Genomic DNA, 21,278 nt, shown 5'->3' on the forward strand with positions numbered 1-21,278 from the left:
GCAACTCCTTTGTTTGTTAAATCTGCTGTTTGTTTTTCAAAATTTAATTGTTGTTTGATCCTTGACCTTTGACCTGCTAACGACTAGAAATGGCAGTGCAAAAGTAAGTTATATATTGCTTTGTATTTTTTGGTCAAAGTAAGCACTAATACTTATGTCTTGTGAGAAAACATTAGCAGAGGCTCTAAAAAGGTTATATCTATAAAAAAAATTCTCAAATAATGTAAAATTTGATGCTAACATTTGTGTGTATGACACATCATACGGTGGAATAATTTTGCTTAGAAAAGATTTCTAACATATAATATGATGGAACTGATGATATCAGTTCATTCGATTCAAATTTCAAAATCCCCGGGTTATAATGGGTTAATGTGTGGTTCCAGCTGATTTTATTGTTGAAATAAATCACTTATTTATTGCGTATCAAAAACAGTAGAGTAGATTTCTTTGGAAATATTTAATTCTGCTGTACCTTTAGGATAAGAGAAAAAATATTTATTTTATATGTGGTCTTATTTGTGTAATGATACAACAAAGTTTATTGTTCAAATGAACCATACCAGAGCTGTTCTTTGAACCGTGAATGAACAGAAAAGTTTGTACGTGTTTCCAAAGTGAAATTTTATCTGCATATCTCTTTTTCTTTGAGCTTTTCAACAATCCAAGCGTAAGTATTGATAATTAATAGTATAAGAAACTGCATAACATTCCATAACACGTTTTCTTCACAACAAATATTTGAGGTAGGTTGTCTCTGTCTTGACCAGACTGAAATGGTACCGAATCATTGGATATTATAGAAAGTAATGAACCAGAGTGAGAATGTGATTAATTGAAATTGCTTAATTTCGAAAGAAATCATTTCACTCTTAAAAACGAAACAAAATGAACGATTTTAACAAACGAAAGCGTTAGTTGAAATACAAATCATTTTAAGTTTATATCTTGTCTTCTATTTCAGCTGCCAAGTTTATAAACAAGTTTATGAAACAGACTAATACACTGAGAAAAATCAAATATCTAGTTTTGTTGTCCCAAGCAACAATATTGGTTATATTGAACCAAATTTTCTCTTGTCATTTCAGTAAACCCAAATTTAGTTACATTTACAATCTTTTTCTCTGCGTGTACAATAACCGCCAAAAAACCTCATAACCGGAACCAATTCAAGCACCTATAACTGTGCACCTATAAGCTGTGTTGAATATTTCAGAATACGAAAACAATTATTGCATTGCTGAATTTAGTTTATTTTGAGTTCAAATTTCTTTTAGGCATTTACACTAATCTTGCTGCAAACACTGTGAAAAACGACGAGAATAACCCTGTGGTAACGCAAACAGTACAACACCAAAAACGTCAAAGTGACTCCCAGACTAGGATCCAAGCTCGTAACGCGAGCTGCCTTGTCTTGTCTTAGCTGGCTACTACCGATTTGCGATGTCGCGCAATTCAAAGAGAGTCAATGTACGAAATACGGAGTTTGTTCGATAAAAATTTACAATCATTCATATTACATTACTTCCATCTAAAAAAATAGTATATCAAAAATTATTTCTCTGGAGCAGTTTGTTGAATGAACTAAACCGCTCTTGTAGCAAGTAAACTCTGTTCAATTTCACTATATGAAAAATTTTATGCAATTTCGTTCAACTACAATCTATAGACAGTAATTTTTTTTTCGCTGAAATATCCAGAACAAAAAACATTATCAATTTAGCAATGTTGTAGTCGGGGGCTCTCCGTGTGGATTACGCTGTTCGGCACCAATCAATCAGTAATAGTGATATAAATAACCATGTTCTTTATTAAACGCCATATTCCTATAAATCAAATTCAACAACAAATGATACATTTAATTTTATATTTACATATACAATTGACAATGAAAACGCACTACTGTCATTAGTATTTTGCCTTCACGGTATGACACGAAACGTTTGTCTTATTCTAGGCGTTCCTAAATAGATAAATAGATAAATTTTGATTGATTATACACTTTGGCTCCGATTGTATGGTCCTAATAGTTACTGGTAATAGAATGGAATTTGTCGTAGGTTTTCCTCCTATACGGTGCTAACAACGCTACTAACCCAATAATACTAATCATCATCGATCTAAAAACGCATCAAATACGTTCACTAAAGTATGCTTTTAGACCTATAACTGTAGGGTCTACAACTATTTTGCTAAAATCATTACAATTCACCATTTTAAAGCCCATGTCTGTGTGTCTAATTTGTATAGGTTGTGGTGTAACTTAAGGTAAAATGCACACTATTGTGCAATCGTTGGGAAGTAAATGAACTGTTGGTTGGTTGCCTAGAATGCTATTTAAGCTATTTTTTTTTGTTATGCAATTTGTACTTGTTTGAGATTTTCTCATTGTTCCAATTTTGGTTGAATGGCAAACTACGAAGAACCTTCACTCATTATTATTGACTTACAAGGAAACTATCACTAGATATCTTACGTCTAGGTCAGGTGTCGTCTGTGCACTGGTTTAAATTCTATTCCTACGGTGTGTTTGATTCCGTGATTTTAGCTAAAATCAACAAAAAATAAATTGCAGTGCAGTGCATTCAAGTATTACGGTTTCGGTTTTTAAATTTCAATGATTATCCTATCGCTACTGTTGCAATCACTGGTGTCACTGTCTACGGAATCATCCGTGTGGTATTCCAAGACGTATGTGTCCTTGGGGTTATCAACGGCGGTAGCAATCAGCTTAAACGGTTCACCAGTTTCATTGACCCTGACTGCCTTTCTCGCTTTCGGAAACAGTATGGCGGCGAAATGAATTTGAACATGTTCCTTAAAGGAACACTCGGAGTTATCGGTGTAATCGCAATGGTCGCAACTATACACTTTTGGTTCCTTGGTTGGTTCGATGGCCGGCGGTCGATCGCTGTTGGCATTGTTTCTTACTCGTGCAGATCGACGGGGACGGGTAGTTTTCATTGGTTCCGGTTCCAAATCCAACGACGGTGACTTTAGCGTCTTGTAGTCTTTTTCAACGACCCATAATTTTTCCTGTTCGCCTACTTGGATCATGCTAGGTTTTGGATGGCGATCGCTGTCGTTGTGAAGTTTCCGCATTTCAGCGGTTCCTCTGTGGTAGTTACTCGAATGGACGTTTTTGTGGGTTGATATGCTAGACTCGTCGCAGGTGGAGAACGAACACAGATCGCACTGGTACTTTTCCTTTTGCGTATGTTTGTTTTGATGTATGACAATTTCACTTTCATCCAAATACCGTGCGGGACAGTTTGGACAGAAAAAGATAATCTTCCTTTTCGCATCGAACAGACTCTTTTTGTTGGAGCTTTCGCTGGCGGGTGTCAAGCTTACTTCGGCTCTCATTTTTTTCGTTAAATCTAGTATGTCGGCCGGTGTCAATCCACTTGATTTTGTTTTGTTTCCCATCACGAGTGACAGTTCTCCATTGCCTACTGTAGTGTTGGCACTGGTCGTTGCTACCGTTGTCGCTACCGTTGACACACTTTTCTCTGCATGCGTTTTCTGGTGCTGAATTAACAGGTGCTTCTTGGTAACATTGTAAGAGCAAATATTGCATTTGTAGGGATCGCCACGTGGTTTGTGGAACGATTTGTGATAAGCGAACTGGGTTCTACTGTTGGTTACATAGGGACAGGCTTCGCACTGGTACCGTTTGGCGCGTGGTGGCGGTAGATCTTCGGGTTCGTCCGGGACATCACTGGTGGAGGCGCTATCCGTCTGCATCGGTGTCGGAAGGTTTTGCGGCGATGGTTGCGGCGGTTCCAAAGAAGGTTCTTCCGTCAGGTTGATGAACGTCAGCGGAGCGGTTGGTGTAGGCGTTGATGCCGGTGTGATAGTGACGGAACTGCTGATGAAGCTGCTGTTGTTGATGATGTTGTTGTTGTTGTTGTTGGCGGTGGAGAATATCAGAGGCGGTGGTTGAATGATCGGCACTTCCTGGACGATGAGGCTGACTTCCGGGACGATTGCTATCGGGTGCAGCGTGACCGGCTGTACGGGGATATCCTGTGAAACTGAGTCGAATGATTGAAATGGCTTTCTCACTTTCTTCAAATTGCGTGTATCAGTTACGTTTTGCGACGGTTTTGTGGCGTTGACCATCTCGATCAGCACGTTTCCGTTATGCTTTAAACGGCAGTGTCTCTGCAAAAAGGGAACAAAATAGCGGAAGGTTTATTCAACGGTTGGATCCGGCGATTCCACAATAACAAATTTAATCATTCTGCTCTGGTAACTACATACAGGTGCTCTACATAAAACATTCCAAATTACTTCTACTAAAACCCTGTGATTTATAGTTTACATGAGTGTGCTGGAAATGATGAAATGATGTATGAGATTTTCGCAATAATACAAACTTCCTTTTAAAGGGAAACTATCAGACGTTGTCCGTTTGCCGGTGAAGAACCCTACCATCCTTCTCTTCTTTGTTTCTACTCGTCGCTTTTGCACGCCGCTACCAGTCAACAATGTACCTTAACACCTACCAGGGAGATAATTTCACGTTGTTAGTCGAGTTGAACTTAGAGCTGACTTTACCAGGGCCTTGTCAGAGTGGAAACGACCCAAGTCGAGATGTCTCTTGTTCTCTCTCATATGATCTTTTTAATTCGCGTCTAACATGACCAGGTGGACCACGCTGAGAAACTTTAAACACCAAGATTACTTGCATTTTTCGGTCTTACTTGAATATCAAAGCTGTACCAAAGATAAACTCAAAATTACCATACGATCCACAGTGGTCCAAAATTGGAAAAAGACGGTCAAAAGTCTGTAATGACTTTCTCTGATTTTTAAGAGCTAACGTGTCTTCGAAGAAGTTTTACAAGATTATATTACGCTTCTTTTGAAAGTGGCACCTTAATTTTTGTTAGGGGGGTTGTACCAATTTCGCATAAAAATAATTTTTTTTCCACAAAAAAATTTGTTTTCTATCTTATTTTGAAAAGAAAAACATTTGAAGTATTTTTGCTGAAGATATAAATAATGTAGAAAAATTAGTTTTTGAGATATATGCACTTTATTTTGAAAACAGTTTATTTGGATTTATCTACGTAGAATCTCCCTCTGTTACCTAAGTATCTACCACAAATTGCGCGTAAACACGCATAAAAAAGCAAGCTCATGATTGCACGCACAACTTAAGCAAATTGTTGTGATTTTTGTTTTGTTTACTTTTTGATAATTAACAATATTAGAAAAAGTCTAAGTGGAGCTCGATGCAATGTTTTAGGCCTTTTCAAAGTTAGTTTTAAATATTAAAAATTCGAAAAATTATCGAAAGTACAAACCAAAAGTACAATCCTTTACGAAGAGATTTCATTTGTAAACGTGTAAATAAATTGAGTAATCGCGAAGCAACACGTTTTTTAAGACGATATGTTGATCGTGCGACGCTCACTTAGAGATGTGCGAAAAAGCTCATACCGGTGAACCGATCAGCTCACTAAAGAGAATCGCTTCAATGTATCAGCTCATCAGTTCATTAAGATTGAACTGAAGGTTTGTTTTGAGCGCCGTTTTTCTTTCATATGCATGATCGAAATCATTAATGCAGAAAGAACAATGCTATGCACACTAACTTGTCTGCGAATTATTAATATGTCACATTTGAGAATATCTGCAAAAGTGGCATCCCTGAATGTACCTTAGCCTACTGAGTGAGAGGTAGGATTTCTTATCGACAATGGCTTAATCAATCTGTTTAAGAAGGATAAATACACATTTGGAAGAACGAACAAAAGCTCATACACACATTTCTTCTCATTTATAACTCGCTCTTCAAGTGCCGAAAATCCGATCAGCTTGTAACTTGTTTCCACCTTACCAGCAGGGATGCCAGGTCATTTTTTCAAAAATCTGTGACCATCTAAAAACCTGTCTGTGCAAAATCTGTGCACGTTTCCCCGTTACCATAATAGCTGATTGGAATCATTTTGGTAAGCAAAAAAAGGTCTCACTATTTCGTACCGCTCTGTAATTTTTTATGCTAAACTGTGATCAATTTTAGAAATCTGTGATCGATTTCAGAATCTGTGTAAATCTGTGACCATTTTCAGAAATCTGGGCCATTTTTTAAATCTGCGCAAAAGGTTGAAAATCTGTAAAACACAAATTAATCTGTGAACCTGGCATCCCTGCTTACCAGTGCGGTGAACTGGTGAGCTGCGGTTCTTCTAAAAATAGCTGTGAGGTATCAGCTCACTTTAAAGATTAGATTCACTGGAATAGCTCAGGAGCGAATTACTCACTGCAAAAGTGAGTTACAGAAATAGCAGACGCGTGACGCCCTCCGTTTCTTAACCATTCATGGGTTTCAGCATGGCCATAGTGAAAATGAGTCACACGAATAGTACTCAGGATATTCTCATTGGAAAAAAAATTGGATTAGGAATATATTCTCCTATAGGTATTGTAAAAGTTTGCCGTACAAGGTTTCCTAGGTAAAAATAGGTAAAATGTTGTATAAGTTTTCCAGAAAAGAATAAACCTATGCATTACCTTCTACAAAATTATGGGATTTTATATTTTCTACAACTATTCCAAACATAGTAAGGATTAAAAAATAACTTAAAACAAGTTATGATTAGAAAACTATTCATAATTCAATACCTAAAACTAACTTTGAAAAGGCCTAAAAAAAAGTTCCATCGAGTTCCACTGAGATTTTTTTGTATAGTATTGGGCATATCTTTTCCTATGAATTTTGTAAAAATCAGCTGCATAAAGTTGCATATTTCGCTTCGGTGTAAGGTTTTATCATAGGTAAAAAAAGGTAAAATGATGTATAACTTTGCCAGGAAGCAACAAACCTATGCACTACCTTCAACAAAAATATGGAATTTTTTATTTTCTTCAATTATTTCAAAGAAAGTATGTATAAAAAAATAACAAGTTATGAATAAAAAACTGATTTGAAGGGGGTTGCCATAAAAACGCTTTGTATATCCGAAACGGTACGACCTAGACTTTTAGTATATTTGACAAAGTAAATTATTTTCAATAGTTCTAAAAGTTTGTCGAAGAAAAAAAATTCCTATCTCTTCAGAAAAAAAGTTTTGGTTATATTTTTTGTCAAATTAGGCCATGAACAATTAAGGATAGAATCAAATTACGCGGTATATATTTGTAAATAATTTCTTAAAAGCAATTACATGCATTAAAAGAACGATTTGGCAGCTACTGATTTATATCCACGTTTTTATTGATTCGAACCACTATGCGATCCATCGAAAAATGTGAACCGAATTTAATGTCGTTTTCGCTTGAGAAAACTATAACTGACCCAGGATAGTTTCATCGAACAAACACTTTTCACGAAACTGTGTTGGTTGCGTTGGTTGGATTTTCAGTTGTTGAAGGTTGAAACTAGCTTTAATCCAACGGTTTGACAGCAGTTAGGGTGGAAACTGGGTTAGGTTTGGCATCAAACGAAAACGACATAAAACAGATGAATTTATAATTTTTTACGCCTACTCTTATGTCAATTCAACATAGCAAACTACCGGTGCGACTACCGACGAAATCTATTGCTGAAATATTTCACAATCTATGGCAACCCTTACACGAGGATTATTTATGTCATTCTAATGTCATTCAACCAATGACATTCCAAATTTGTATGGAGAATTCATCATTACTGCCCTTAAACGTTCATTAAAAATGATATTACTTTTTAGTAATGACACTTCTAATGATCGTGTAAGGGCCGCTTCACGATGCAATCGGATTTCATTATTTGATCTTTCGGTGTATTAGATCGTAGCTCGTTTTAGTGGGCAGTTGCGTCGGTTGATCTCGAAGCATACGACTTCGTCGGAAAAGTGCACATTTTGATAATAATTTTTAGGTGCGAACGCAAGCGCACATCAGAAGCGTATTCGACCGTGCTGAAGTGGAATCGGGTGGACTTCTGGCGTCGATGACCCGGCGAACGACCGCAACTAGGTTAAATCCGGTAAATAAATAATATAAATTGACTAATTCTGGCGTCGATGTGTGAATTCACTATTATACACCAGAAAGCACAATGAATACCCGACAATGCACTGAATGCGGTACGAGTGCTCTGAAGCGATTTTGGCAGGCCTGAATGGGTCACCGAAATGAAATGTATATGAATCATACCAGGATAAATTGCACGATCGAAGTGCCGGCAATGAAAAATCCTCCCTAACAGTGGCACTAGGGCATCTGTTTATCTCCGAATTGACTGTATTGAAACATGAAATTATGAATTTTTTAAATATGATTTCTAGCGCACCCTCCGGACGCGATTATGTTGCATATACAAATGATCTGCTGCTCAGAAACCTTCCATATCTGTCGTGCAATTTATTCTTGTACGGTTCATATTCATATAATTTCGATGATGTGGTTAGAGATAATTTTCTTTGCAACTCTCAACTAGACTGACCACGTGAAATGCTTCGTGTATGCATTTTTTTTATTATTGGAGTTAATAAATTTGTTTTTTTCTCACAATTTTTATGAGAAGCTATCCCAATTTCAATTCTTGTTCATTGTTCTGGATTCACGAGTTTATCTAATTTTTGTCTTTCGTTTATCAGAAATTATGCAAGAACAAAGAATCAACTGTTTTGAAAGCGAGTTTATGACCGGTATTCAACATCGTATTCATTCAAATTCGACGTTGGGGTTTGGAATGGCGTTCGTTTTAAATCGGACAGACTCCTTTTAGTCTTTCAACCAGACCAGTATGATTATCCCACGAGAAATGCTTCGTTCATGTATACTTGCAAATTGCTTCGTTGGGGCACAATTTTAGTTCGTTTATTTGTAAGATCCATTCCAAATTTCGAGTTTTGCCTTTTCATAAAGAAAAGCTATTCAATATTCACTGTGAAAACCAATCCTGTCATGATTTGATCCGAGGGCCAAGTATCATATTAACGGCTGAAAGCAAAAATCGGATAAGTGCAACTTAGTTTGGAAAACCCGTTGAAGTATTTTTGAATGTAAAAATCGGATAAAAACACTGCAAAGAGAGGCCTTACTTTTCCACAGTCTACTGTTGAATTTCATTGGGATCCAACTTTCGGTTCCGCAGTAATAGATTTTATCTTAAACCAGCAGATCTCCACAATCTTGTGTTCGAATGAAAGGGCTCACGATCTCATCAATATTTATTTAAATTACGACCTCCGGCTCCGGAATTGCAGGTTGATAATTCAAAAAATCAATTTTAAATAACGCTCACCAGCAACTCTTCACACGATTGAATCTGTGCCATCAAAGAGAGATGGATATCATCGCAACAACAAAAACCCGGCATGGCTCATTTCACATAGAATAGACACCAGTGCGAGAGCGAATTTCTCTCGATGACATTTCTGAGAATCAAAGGATAGCATGCTGCTGTGGCGTTCCTCTCTGAAGCAACAAACGGTCGCTTATTCTCTTTTCTCGATCCAATTCTATGCGGGCAGTTGATAATTGCGATAGAATCATTTTACTATTGCCGCTTATTCTAACTATGTGCATTTAACCTTTGTATAAGTTGTGTCTATGAAAATGTCTGTACATACTCCACACAAGGGTTTTGAAATATTGCAACCTAGTGTGAGAATCATCAAGTCGAATCATCGATTCGATTTTCTGCGATAATTGTCAACTTGCGATTCTCTCTTGGGAAATTCCACACAGCAACGATTATTATCAGACTGTAAATTTTTTTAAGGGCCGTAAAATACTCAGAGTGTGAAGTGGGGCGAAGAAATGTAGCAAAATTCTCTCCCGGTTCATGCATTGAGAGACTCGAGTTCTTATAGCATCTTCTACCGGATTGAAAATGTTGTATACAATATAGATAGCAATATAGCAGCTTCTGTCAAATTTTCGGCAATCACCAACACTGTTTCAGACCGTCCTTTAGACGATGCATAAAACCTATAAACTATTTTAAATTTAACTCAAAACTGTTTCAATTTTCTAGGTTATATTAGTAGCCAGCCATCATTTCAGTATCTTATAAAATCGTGACTTTAATTCACGATCTCATGATCAATGGATTGATTTTAGGTTTGCTCATTTTTTCAACTGCAAATCGGAAACTGTTAATTGCAAAAAAAAAAGGTCTGAAGGAGTTTTAGGAAATCGATTCGGCACTAAGTAAGTGAAAGTAGCGAATTATATTTTTTCTGTAAGTATTAACGATAGTATATTGTTAGCTCTCTTTCAATGATCGAAATATTTTTTTCGCGCCGCGTAAAAGATGGTTTTTTATTCGAAATCCATCTCAAAAGTAATAGTAATTATCTTCGTGACAGAACAGTTCTGAAGATATTTTCTCAATCAGAGGCAAAGTTTTTTTTTCGGTAGAGACACCGCGTATTTTTTTTTCTAAATTATAAAGTTTTTTTTTCTCGGTGTGTAGATTTTGACGTGCATATGTTTTACTTTAGCCTTTCCGAAATGCTATCTACGGAAGAATGGGTAGAACTTAATCGTGAATATCTCGAGTTGTACTAAATGAAACAACACAGTTCTTTCTCCTTGCCATCAGAAATATGATCAGCATTTTATGACCACACACTTTCTGTGTAATGTAAGGCCCCAAAACGCTTAGCTTACGCTGTCATTCGTCGACGTCGTGGCAAGCAGCAGCAAAAACAAAAACAGACCTTTGAATTCAGAACTTGGATTCTTGTCCACCTGAATTCTGAACTTAATTTAAGGTTTAGAATTAAGTTTCAGAACTCAGTTCCAGAATACAGATTCAAAAGTTATGACTAAGACTCTTGAACTGAATCCTAATTTAAGATTCTAGAATTATATTTTTCGAACTTGTTTCTCGTCAAGATTTTGGAGCTGAATCTAGTGCCATAATTTAAGTTCGGAGTTCGTACCCAGGATTTAGGATTTCAACTTCAGAGCTGTGGAACAAAATTCAAGATGTAAAACCTGAATCTGAATTCTGAATCAAAATTTTAGATCTGAACTCCGAACCAGAATTTCGGGGCTGACTTCTGAACCAATATTTAATTCTTGAATTCAGTTCCAGAATTAAATTTTTCAATGCAGTTTCAGAATCCCCAAGGCTCGTATTTTCTCCCGGCGGCCCTGATCTTATCTAGAATGTTTGACTCTCATTTGTTCAGTTTTGCTTGTGTGGTAGAATATGTTTGTACTAATCTAATACGAACGATTATTTATATTCGGAAGTGGAAAAGAGGCATGTCGGTTTTAAAGACTGTCCCAGAAGCCATTTCGAAATGGTTCCGAATCTGTCAATTTTTATGGCTGCGTCCTGTTGTTTACACTCTTTTCTAACCACTTGTGCAGTTGTTTATTCGTTTTCATTAGTTTGTTTCGAAATGGGTGGACTTTCAGCAGAACAACGTCGGAAAATTGTGTACAAATGGTGCACAGATCGCGGACTGTCACTGAGAAAGATAGCAAAAATGGAAGGAGTAAGTGAAAAAGCCGTGCGAAATGCAATCAGGAAGTTCGGTGAGGATAACACCTTTGAGGATGAACAGAAAACGGGTCGAAAAAAAAGGTCCTGCTAACCCTCAAAAAGGAAGGAGGTTTCAGTTCGGGATGTGGCCAAAAAGGTGGGCACTTCGAAGTCAAATGTTCTTCGTGCTAAAGAACGTTTGAATCTTCGGACCTATAAGAAGCAGAAACAACCAAAACGTAGTCCGAAACAAGAGGCATCGATCAGGCCGAGGGTTCGAAAGCTGTACAATACGATTCTTGATGGAAATTTGAACTGCATAATCATGGACGACGAAACCTACGTGAAACTCGATTACAAATCCTTGCCGGGACCACAATATTATACGGTGCGAGAAGGGCAAGTGTTAAACCAGTCCGCGACATCGAGCAATTTGTAGCTGCGGTAAGATTTCGAAACCCTTCATCACCACTGCTTCAATGAACAGCGAAATATACATCAAGGAATGTTTACAAAAACGACTTCTACCCATGATTCGAAGCCACAAGGATCCTGTTGTCTTCTGGAGACTTCTTGCCACTACTCGAAATCAACGGTAGAATGGTATACTACCAAAAATGTCACTTTCGTCCCAAAAGACATGAATCCACCAAATTGCCCACAACTTAGACCAATTGAGGAATTTTGGGCATTAACGAAGGCACATCTCAGGAAACATGTCTCGGCAGCCGAAACCATTCAACAGTTCGAAAAAGATTGGAAAAAAGTGTCAAAACTTGTCGCCAAGAAGTCTGTACGGAATTTAATGAGGAACGTTCGCAAGAAGGTGCGCCAGCTAGTCTACAATGGCTAAGTAGCAAATGTTGAGAATAAAATTCTGTTGTTGTAGTCTAATATTATCAGTATATCGAATAAAATTTGAATATCTAACACTTGTGAATTATTTACAGTGAAATCAAAGTGAGTCCATACTTTCTGGGACAGTCTTTATTCGTATTAAAGTCCTCCAGTTGTTTCTCTGACATTACCTTCCCGATTTTTAAAGAGTAGAGATTTCCTAACCAGTGATGCCAGGTCTACAGTGCAGTGCAGTGCAGTTTGTCTGTTATTCTGAAGATTTTTAAAATAATCTGCAGACATGTTTTTGTTAAAGACTTTTCTTTCCAGACTTTCGAAAAACATGCTTTTCGCAGAATTTTGTCAATATCTACAGTCTTTTTGTTTGCTTGTAAAATAAATTTGGTGCATTGTTCGTTAGATTTTTTCAACCTTATCTAAAGATATCTATGTTCACAACACTTCTCAATCCGAGACCATTCTTCTAGCAGTTTCCGAGTTTCAATAAATTGGAGAAATTTTCATGCCAATATTCATTCTGGTTTACCACACTGAGTCTATGTGCTAAGTGTTCATCGAAATTGGAACAAGTCGATTTTAATGTTGTCCCCTTTTCCGGCTGTTAATTTCTAGAATTGCTCGGTTTGAAAGTTACGCTTCCACTGCTGCCCCTCGTACACGTATACAAATAAGCTCAGTGTACGAAAACCCGTGATGCCATGTTTGTAGATTTATCTTGAATTTTACAGATTTCTATTTCTAATGCAGATATTCATTAACCCGCAGTTTGAATTATTCTCAAATATAAAATGGTCATTTTTTTTTTAAATTTGCGTTCCTGTGCTTGTCTTTGTTTTTTCCTCGGCAAAAACTGCCATTGAAGTTGTTTGATTATACAAAATTTTTGATATCTGTTTGGAAATGTAACCTGACATATTTATTTATTTTTCTCTAATTCATCCGACAATAAAAGGTCTTAATGAATATAATGTAGTCAAGTTATAAAATAGTGGAACGTAACACTTTCTGCGTAAATTTATGTGTAGGTTCGCCGAAATCGAAGAGATGTTCAACAGTCCCAAATGTTCTGATGCATGCTGTTATCGGTTCATAGAATCCAAACGTCGTTCGGTGGTATCTCGGTTGAAGTAAACTAGTAGAACGTAGCGACCGTTGCGATGCACGGAAATCAAGACTAGATAAAAGCTTCGATGAATCAATATCGCCGTTTAATATTTTTGCAACAATAATTGCTTGCTGAATTTTTCTGCGCCGTTCTAGTGTGTCCAAACCAATCAGACGGCAGCGATCGGGATACGGTGGAAGATCTAGCGGATTTTGCCAGGGAAGATTCCTTAGAGCGAATCGAACAAATCTTTTCTGCACACATTCGATTCGTAAACTCCAAGCTAGTTGATACGGACTCCAAACTATGCTAGCATTTTCAAGTATAGGCCGAACTAGCGAGCAGTATAATGCCTTCAAGCAATGTGGATTCTTAATATCACGTCCGATCCTAGCAATAAATCCTAATTGTCGTGTCGCTTTTGAATTTCATGTGGAACGATGTAAAATAAAAGTGAGTTTTGAATCCCACATAAACCAAGGTCATTAACACGATCAATTCTTTGAAGCGTTTGTCCGTCAATTTTATAGTCGAAAAGTAATGGATTCAAAATTCGGTGGAATGTTATGACCTGACATTTTGCTATGCTTACGATAAGCCAGTTCCTTCTACACCAGGCAACGAATTCATACAGAAGCTTTTGAAGACGCACGCAGTCGTCAATAGAGCGTACCTCAAAGTAAATCGTCGGCGTAAACTAATTTGCAGCCACTATCGAGCAGCAAAATAGCGTCATTAAAAAACAGCGAGAACAGAAGTGGACCCAAGTTGCTGCCTTGAGGTACACCTGATATGTTCGAGAACGAGGATGACATACAAGAATCAAGCTTGACTCGTAAGACTCTACCACTTAAGGAAGGAAAAAGCCAGTCAATAAACTTTTGTGTTGCACCCAGACGCGATAACTTGCACAAAAGAATTCGGTGATCAATTCTGATGTGAACGACGCCAACTATGGTGAAGTAAGAAGCAGTGCGGTAAAATTTCATGTTCAATCGAATAATATCATATGACAATGAAATTTCTGGCCACTGACCGTCAGCATATCGATACTGATTTGACTTCTGCTGCCATTTTCCAGTGAAGCTCCCAAAAAAATTCATCGTCAGTTGTCGTACTCGGTCATTAGAAGTTTTGCTTGCTCAGTTTCAAGTTCCAAGTAGTCTAGCTGTTTCATTGTCTTCGCTGTTGGTAGTGAGCAAGTTAGAATAAATATTATTATAAATGGAGTAAAGTATTAAAAATGAAATCTGAAGGAGGAAACTATCAATTTTTGTGTATTCTGTAATTGATATTTCAGGTATCTGGTTTGTCTTTCATCTATTATCTTGAACCAATTCGGATGTTTACATGAACCTCATTTCAAGGTCGCTCTCACACTATTGAAAGAGATATTCGCCCTTATTCTGAATAACGACGTATTGATTTTTCGATCGAATGTTGTTCGATCGAATCATAGCTACCTTTGATTTTGCTCGCGTTATGGCATAAATCAAATAAACATAGATTTCTCACTGTACGGTGACACTAACAGCACCTCTAGTGAGAAACGGGTGTACTTTTTTCCATTAGCTACTGTGGTTGTGTTAAATTTCGCAGGCAACTTTTTGCATGCATTTTAGGATCATTTACGCACCCATTCTCCACCAGACGGCGCTTTTGGTGTCACGGGTTGCTCAACTACATTACTATTACACTGGGAAATCTATGTTTATTTGATTTATGGTTATGGGGAATACAAATGAAATACGAGGGAAAAACGATACGACGTTATTCAGAATAAGGGCGATGTTGTTACTGCAAGAGATCAACTGACGGTGGTTACACTGAGCTTTGATTTGAAGAGAATCGATTGAAGAACTGAATGCTGCCCGTTCGGTACGTCAGCGAACGTTGTATGTGTCAGAGTGTAAAGCTTACTGCAGTAGAGAGATCGTCAGTGTGTTTCACATTCAGTTTCAATTGAATTGAATTAAATTTTACTGCACTGGTAAGGAGGATAACATCTGCTCATTTTACACCATCACTATAGGTCTGGACTGGACTTTCGATAACCGAGGGAATAATCGAGGAGACGAAACAGGATTTTTTCGGTGTAACGCAAAATATTCCTTCAAACGAATCAAGATCTGGATAATCAGAAGATCAGAAAGTCAGAACGTGCTGAGTAAAGTCGACAATCCGACCACGGTTAGGGAGTTACTCACTAGAACTAGAAACACTAACGGTTGCAAAAAAAACACACTAAAAATCACTACGGTGGTTCGCTAGACTCTATTACCGAGCGTCACAAAATTACTCGCAATTAAGAAAAAAAATAAACGTACAAAATCACGGTGTGGTTAAGGCAGTTAAAATTTTGAACAAAGAAATACCTGGATGACATGCTTCCAATTGGACACCTGATGACAATGACCGCACCGATAGGGGGCACTTGGACGCCATGAGTTGGACGCACCTTTGCCACCCGTTGTAGTAGTAGTGGTAGTAGAAGTAGTACTAGCAGTGTGAGGAGTGGTAGTAGTATTGCTAGTGCTAGTACTGGCCGATGCCGAACTAGGGCAAATGGTAGTAGTAGTAGTTTTGGAAGTCGCACTAGTAGCAGTATGTACCGTTCTGTCCACCTCACCACCAAACACGACACTAGGAATAGTATTACTGATAGTATAGGTAGTTCCCAACCGATTGTCATTAGCTACAGTTTGAGTATAATTTAATCCGACACCAATAAATGTAGCGTTAGTAGTATAATTGTTACTATGGAAGCCTCCGGTTGAACCACCGGACACCGCACTAGACGTGGTAGTGTGTGTAGCACTGGTGGAGGCACCGGTCAGGCTGCCGATGTTACCGCTATCGTGTCGTGGGCTGACCACCGATAGTGGCGAGGAAGGTGTTCTTAGCGGGGAGGGTGCTGTAAGCGTACTGTTTGCCACGGAATTTTCCACCGGTTCACCGGATTCGTCACAGGTCAGCAAATCGATTTCCGCCTCGCTGTTCGGCTTATCCACGTTCAGATGCGTCGACTTAACGTGAAGCAGTACCAGATCACGGAAAGGATTCCTGCGAGAAAGTGAAGAGATATGAGACCGGTAGCTATGGTTTTTAAAATAAATCATACTTACTTGAAATTACACTTCCTACACTTGAATGTCACCTTCGGTGGCGATGAAGGCTGCTTAGCGTCTTCGGCAGGCAAAGGTTTCGGCATTCCCATCAGAGACTGTAGCATCTCGGGCTCAAAACGAACCATCTGATTCATGTTGGCCAGATTGAATGCCTGGGCCAGTTCCTCGTTGGAGTACATTTTGGTTAAGTTGTTGAAGTTGGGTGAACTTTCACCGGTTTTGCACATCGCCAGGTAGTCGGCCTGGTTTGTCTCGGTCAACGACTTTGAGCTGGACGAACTTTCTTTGTAGTTATTGTCGGTGACCTTCATCAGAGTGATGTACCGGTTGTACTTGGTATAGTTCCGCCGTCCGGTTTCATCGTTCATCAGAACACCGGCCGTCTTATGGCTCGGATCACGAATCGTCTTCAAGCGAATGTGTTTGGTGATATCCCACCGCCAGTTCGAGCGATACGAACAAAGCGAACACTCGAACGGTTTCTTGTTCAGATGACCCACAATATGCACGTGGAAGCGAGACGCTGTGGAAGCCCAAAACGAACAGTGCGGACATTTGAAGACCTTCTTCATGATGCACGATTGGGTGGAATTTTCTTCGATAACGATTTTTTTCGTCACCTCTCCGTAACCCGGAGCGGTTTCGATTCCACAGTAAGTATCATTTTTGCTGATGGCAGACTCAACGGTTTCCGCATCGTCCTCGTCGTTCGAGAACTGTCCGGACTGCATGTCACTCTCATTTTCACGTGCTTCCTGTTCGTCCAGAATCGCTTTATTATTTTCCAATAGCCTCTTCCAAATGTCAATCGTTAGGCTTTCCGCCGTGTAGAGTTGCATTTCCTGCTGTCCACTGTCTTCCGGTTTCTTCTGCAGAAGCAACGCGAAAAGTTCTTCACTATGAAAAGTTCGTAGATGAAGTGCCAAGTCATCCGTGGTTCGAACCATAATTTGACAGAAAATGCATTGATGCTGTAGGCTTTTATCGTCCGTTTGATCAGCAGTTAGATTGATCGGACTCTCATCATCGACGGAGTTATTGTTATCACTATCTGCCACTGTCATCACACGACTCTTGATGGTAACCTCCGGATTCAGGTGGTACGTTTTGCCGATCTCTCCGGTCATGTGGAGCCGACCAATACTGTGTAACGGAATCAAATCCGGAATAGGACGAACTTTTCTCTTTGGTTTCAACATCGCATCCCCACTGCCACTGCTGCTGTTGCTGGTCAATGCCGGTGTTATCGTAAGCTGCTGACTTTTGTCCACCAAATTGTGCTGCAACATCGCCAATACGTCCTACCGATGGGAAAGAATTAAGCTCAATGAAAATATGGTACCGAAATCAGTGCGATAAAGACTCACGTTGTTTACTTGACTGCTGGAATCGCCAGCACCACCACCGCCATGAGACGAGGTACTGCCGTTATCAGTGAAGATATTTATGTTTGATGAGCCCTTCAGCTGCGATAACTGTTGCGTCGGGTCCGTCGGTGTCAGTGTAAGACCGTGCTTGAAGTTTGCTGTAAGAAACAGGGAACCGTGTTGGTGTGTTAGATTGGTGCAACTCTTGAGCTTACATAGCGATACTTAAGACTGTTTTGACTGTTCAAATATTTGGTAATGTCTTGATAGGTTGGGCTGTGAAATGCGCAGCAACGGCGGTTCGGAACGTAGTAAATTACTATCTACGTAAGTACTTGGCTGCTTGGCTTAGCTAGTTATCTGCCGGACAAGTGTTAGGGGCTAAATTACTTGATAATCGGGGCTGGCGTGTATAATGAGGCTACTGCGAGTAGATTCCGTTTCTAAACGAAAACTTCTACCTGCTAGTCATGCATTTTGTGGAGACGCAAGGTGTTTGTTTTTTTTTTGTTCATTTCGCTCTACTTCAATTGCAGTCTATTCGTCTGAATTACTAGGCGTTGCTTGGAAATGTTTCGTGAAAGATTCTTGAAATAGTCATAGTGTCATTTTAGATTCCATAACCCCGTCGAACATAGAACTACAATCCCTAATCCTCAAATTTTAGCTAGTTAACTTCTAAGCTTCACAAATCAACTAAATACAATCATTTCTTCCAAGAAGTACTCTCATCAAATCCTCTGATCTTATAATTAGTAGGAGAGACCGAGGCAAAAAAAGCCACTTCTGGTCTTAGTAAAAAAAAAAATATTTTCACTCGCAATGTTACATACTCGGAGTGTTGCATTTGATTTGAGGTACATATCCCCACTTTTACGGACGCAATCTGACCCGGAGTTCACCAACCTCTAAATCGAAAATTTCAAAGTGAGCGGGGCGAAAATGGCGTCACATTTTGACGCTGGAAATACTCAAACATGCCCAATATAATTGGTAAATAAATTTTTTCCGCCTTATTGATATCTTACAACTGTTTTGTACATGAAAAATATCATTTTATATGAAAGTTACTGATTTTCCTAACGAAATATGAAAAATGTTGAGATAAACAATACGTGAAAATAAGCATTTTTTTACGAGTTCAAATATCAATGGATAATGGAACGTTTCACCCATAATCTGATTCACCTTTGATACGAACCCGAGCCTGATCCGTACTCGATCGAAAATAGAAAAAAAATTTACCCGTACACGACCCGAACCCGAAATTAATTTTACTTCCAAACCTGGTTAAATTTTCATAACCGGAGCCCGACCCGTACCCGTTGAGAATGAAAAAATTGGCACCAGTAACCGACCCGAACTCAACAAACTTCTATCTTTTTGTCGTGAATACGACTTACTTTACTATGGGGTGCCTTTTCAAAATTTACCCTCTGAGAGATTGATAAGTTTTTGATCGTGAATATCTCTTGTTGTATCTAACGAATCAACATAATTCTTGCAACATGCCATCGGAAATATGATCACAATTTTATGATAAAATTTTCAGTTGTGTGACATAATCTCAAATAATTTAAAATTAAACTTTTCTGAAATGTTTGGTATCAAGGAGTATCAAAGCAGAAAACTTATGACGCGTGTTGCTTGCGCAGTTGATTGAACTGAAACAAGTGCACAGCTCAGTTTCAGTTCCAGTATCGAGAATTCAGTTTCTGAATAAAATTTCAGAATTTAGTTCCAGATACAGAATCAAGTATTCAGTTCTGCTGCGTGATGCTTTTTTGTGTGCATCGTTCGCAGTGTGAGTTTCATTTCAAACAAGAGCGATTGCGTCATCCAGCTGCTGGTCGTTTGCATTGCAATCAGCCCTTCAAAGGGTTCTAAATGTTATCTAAAGAACTTTTAGAATTAGTTATTTGGTGAAATATGCAAATAGGAAGTGAAAAAAATTAGTTCAGGGAAGGTTTACAGTCTGACAGATTCTAATTAAAAATTTTTTGCATACTTTCGCGGATTTTTGACGAAAACACGTTTCCGTTTACTATGGAGCGCCTTTTAAAAGCTTATCTTTTGTTCCATTTAACATAGTTTTCTCTGAACAGAATTTTCAGTAACATGTGGTATCCACAAATAATTCGAATTGCATTTTTCCTAAATATTTCATTGAATAAGCTAACAAATTGATACTTCATTCATTCTAGCCTACGTAGTTGACTCCTTCTAGATCCAGTTCTAGAGTTCAGATTAAGATTTCCACAATCCAGAACTTAAATCCAGCTCCTCGTCCAGAACCCAAGGCCAGAATCGAGTTCCAGAATTCTGAATCTGTAGTTGAAACCGAGTTTTAGAACTTGATTCTGCGCCTGTATTCTGAAACTGAGATCATGGTCTCGATTATAAACCTGGGTTCTCGAACTAAATTTCAGAAATGAATTCTGAACTAAGATCTGAATTTTGAAACTGAATTCTGGAACTGAAGATGCGTATCAGACCAGAATTCAGTTTCAAAGTTTCTGTCCGGAATTCAGAATTCAGTATCAGAATCCTGAAACTGAGTTCTGAACCTGAAGCTCTGGAACTTCAGACCGAAAACTAGTATTATAAATCAGTTTAAAAATTCAATTGTATTTCCAGAATTCAGTTCTAAAATACACTACAGAATCCATGTTCAGAATTCAGTCCAGTGCAGGATTAGAATTTGATTCAAAAATTCAGTTCTACAGAAGAATAACTGAAATCAGGAGTCAGAAGATTTTTGAACTAAATCAATTTCAGTTTCGGAACTGAGTTCGAAATCCGAATTTTAAAACAGAATCCTTAATGCTCGCACCCAAAAGGTCCCAAAATGAACCAAGCTGCCGCGGCGAAATACATGCAAAAGTCGAAACAGTTTGTGAGTAAGTGGGTGAATCGTTTTAAATAGGTGAAAAATGTCGACGACATTTTTCAGCATTGTCTGTACTGCTTGCGCCCTATTGTTTCATATTGTGGTGGTGTGCGAAATGCTCGGTGGGTTTGGTGCATTATATCGTGAGCAAAAATTACATATCAAATAACACGAATTTATGCAACATTGGGTTTTGTGTCGAAATATCATTGGGTAGTGTAAGTATGAATTTTTTTGAATATCTTATTGTTCAACATATTTAAAAAATTTGTTTTGTATATTCGTTTTCGACTAATTCGATTTGGATTGTATATTCAAAGTATGAAATATTCAAAAATCCTTTACAAATCAACAGGGTCTGTTTTGCAAGCCAAAAAAACTTGTGCTAAGCCCACGGCGTTCAGTCACTGAAAATATTTCTGGTTTCTTTGTGTCGGTTTTGCTTGTTATGCTTTGTGCGAGCGTTCGTTCAATTCTAGCGGTTGAA

General features: G+C 38.3%; 1 protein-coding gene across 3 annotated transcripts in view; it reads right to left on the reverse strand.

Annotated features, from left to right (window-relative positions):
* Nucleotides 1-1,787: 1,787 nt before the first annotated feature.
* The window catches only part of LOC131431972 (uncharacterized), an 85,043-nt gene continuing 65,552 nt past the window's right edge, over nt 1,788-21,278 (reverse strand). For all 3 annotated transcript variants that reach the window (XM_058597969.1, XM_058597968.1, XM_058597970.1), the window contains 4 exons: nt 17,902-18,059; nt 16,532-17,835; nt 15,782-16,469; nt 1,788-4,167 (listed from right to left, as the gene is read on the reverse strand). In XM_058597969.1, the coding sequence (XP_058453952.1) occupies nt 2,608-4,167; nt 15,782-16,469; nt 16,532-17,835; nt 17,902-18,059 (3,710 nt within the window). In that variant the 3' untranslated portion in view covers nt 1,788-2,607. The remainder of the gene's footprint in view (nt 4,168-15,781; nt 16,470-16,531; nt 17,836-17,901; nt 18,060-21,278) is intronic.

Source organism: Malaya genurostris, chromosome 2 (assembly GCF_030247185.1).
Source record: "Malaya genurostris strain Urasoe2022 chromosome 2, Malgen_1.1, whole genome shotgun sequence".
NCBI classification, from domain to species: Eukaryota; Metazoa; Arthropoda; class Insecta; order Diptera; family Culicidae; genus Malaya; species Malaya genurostris.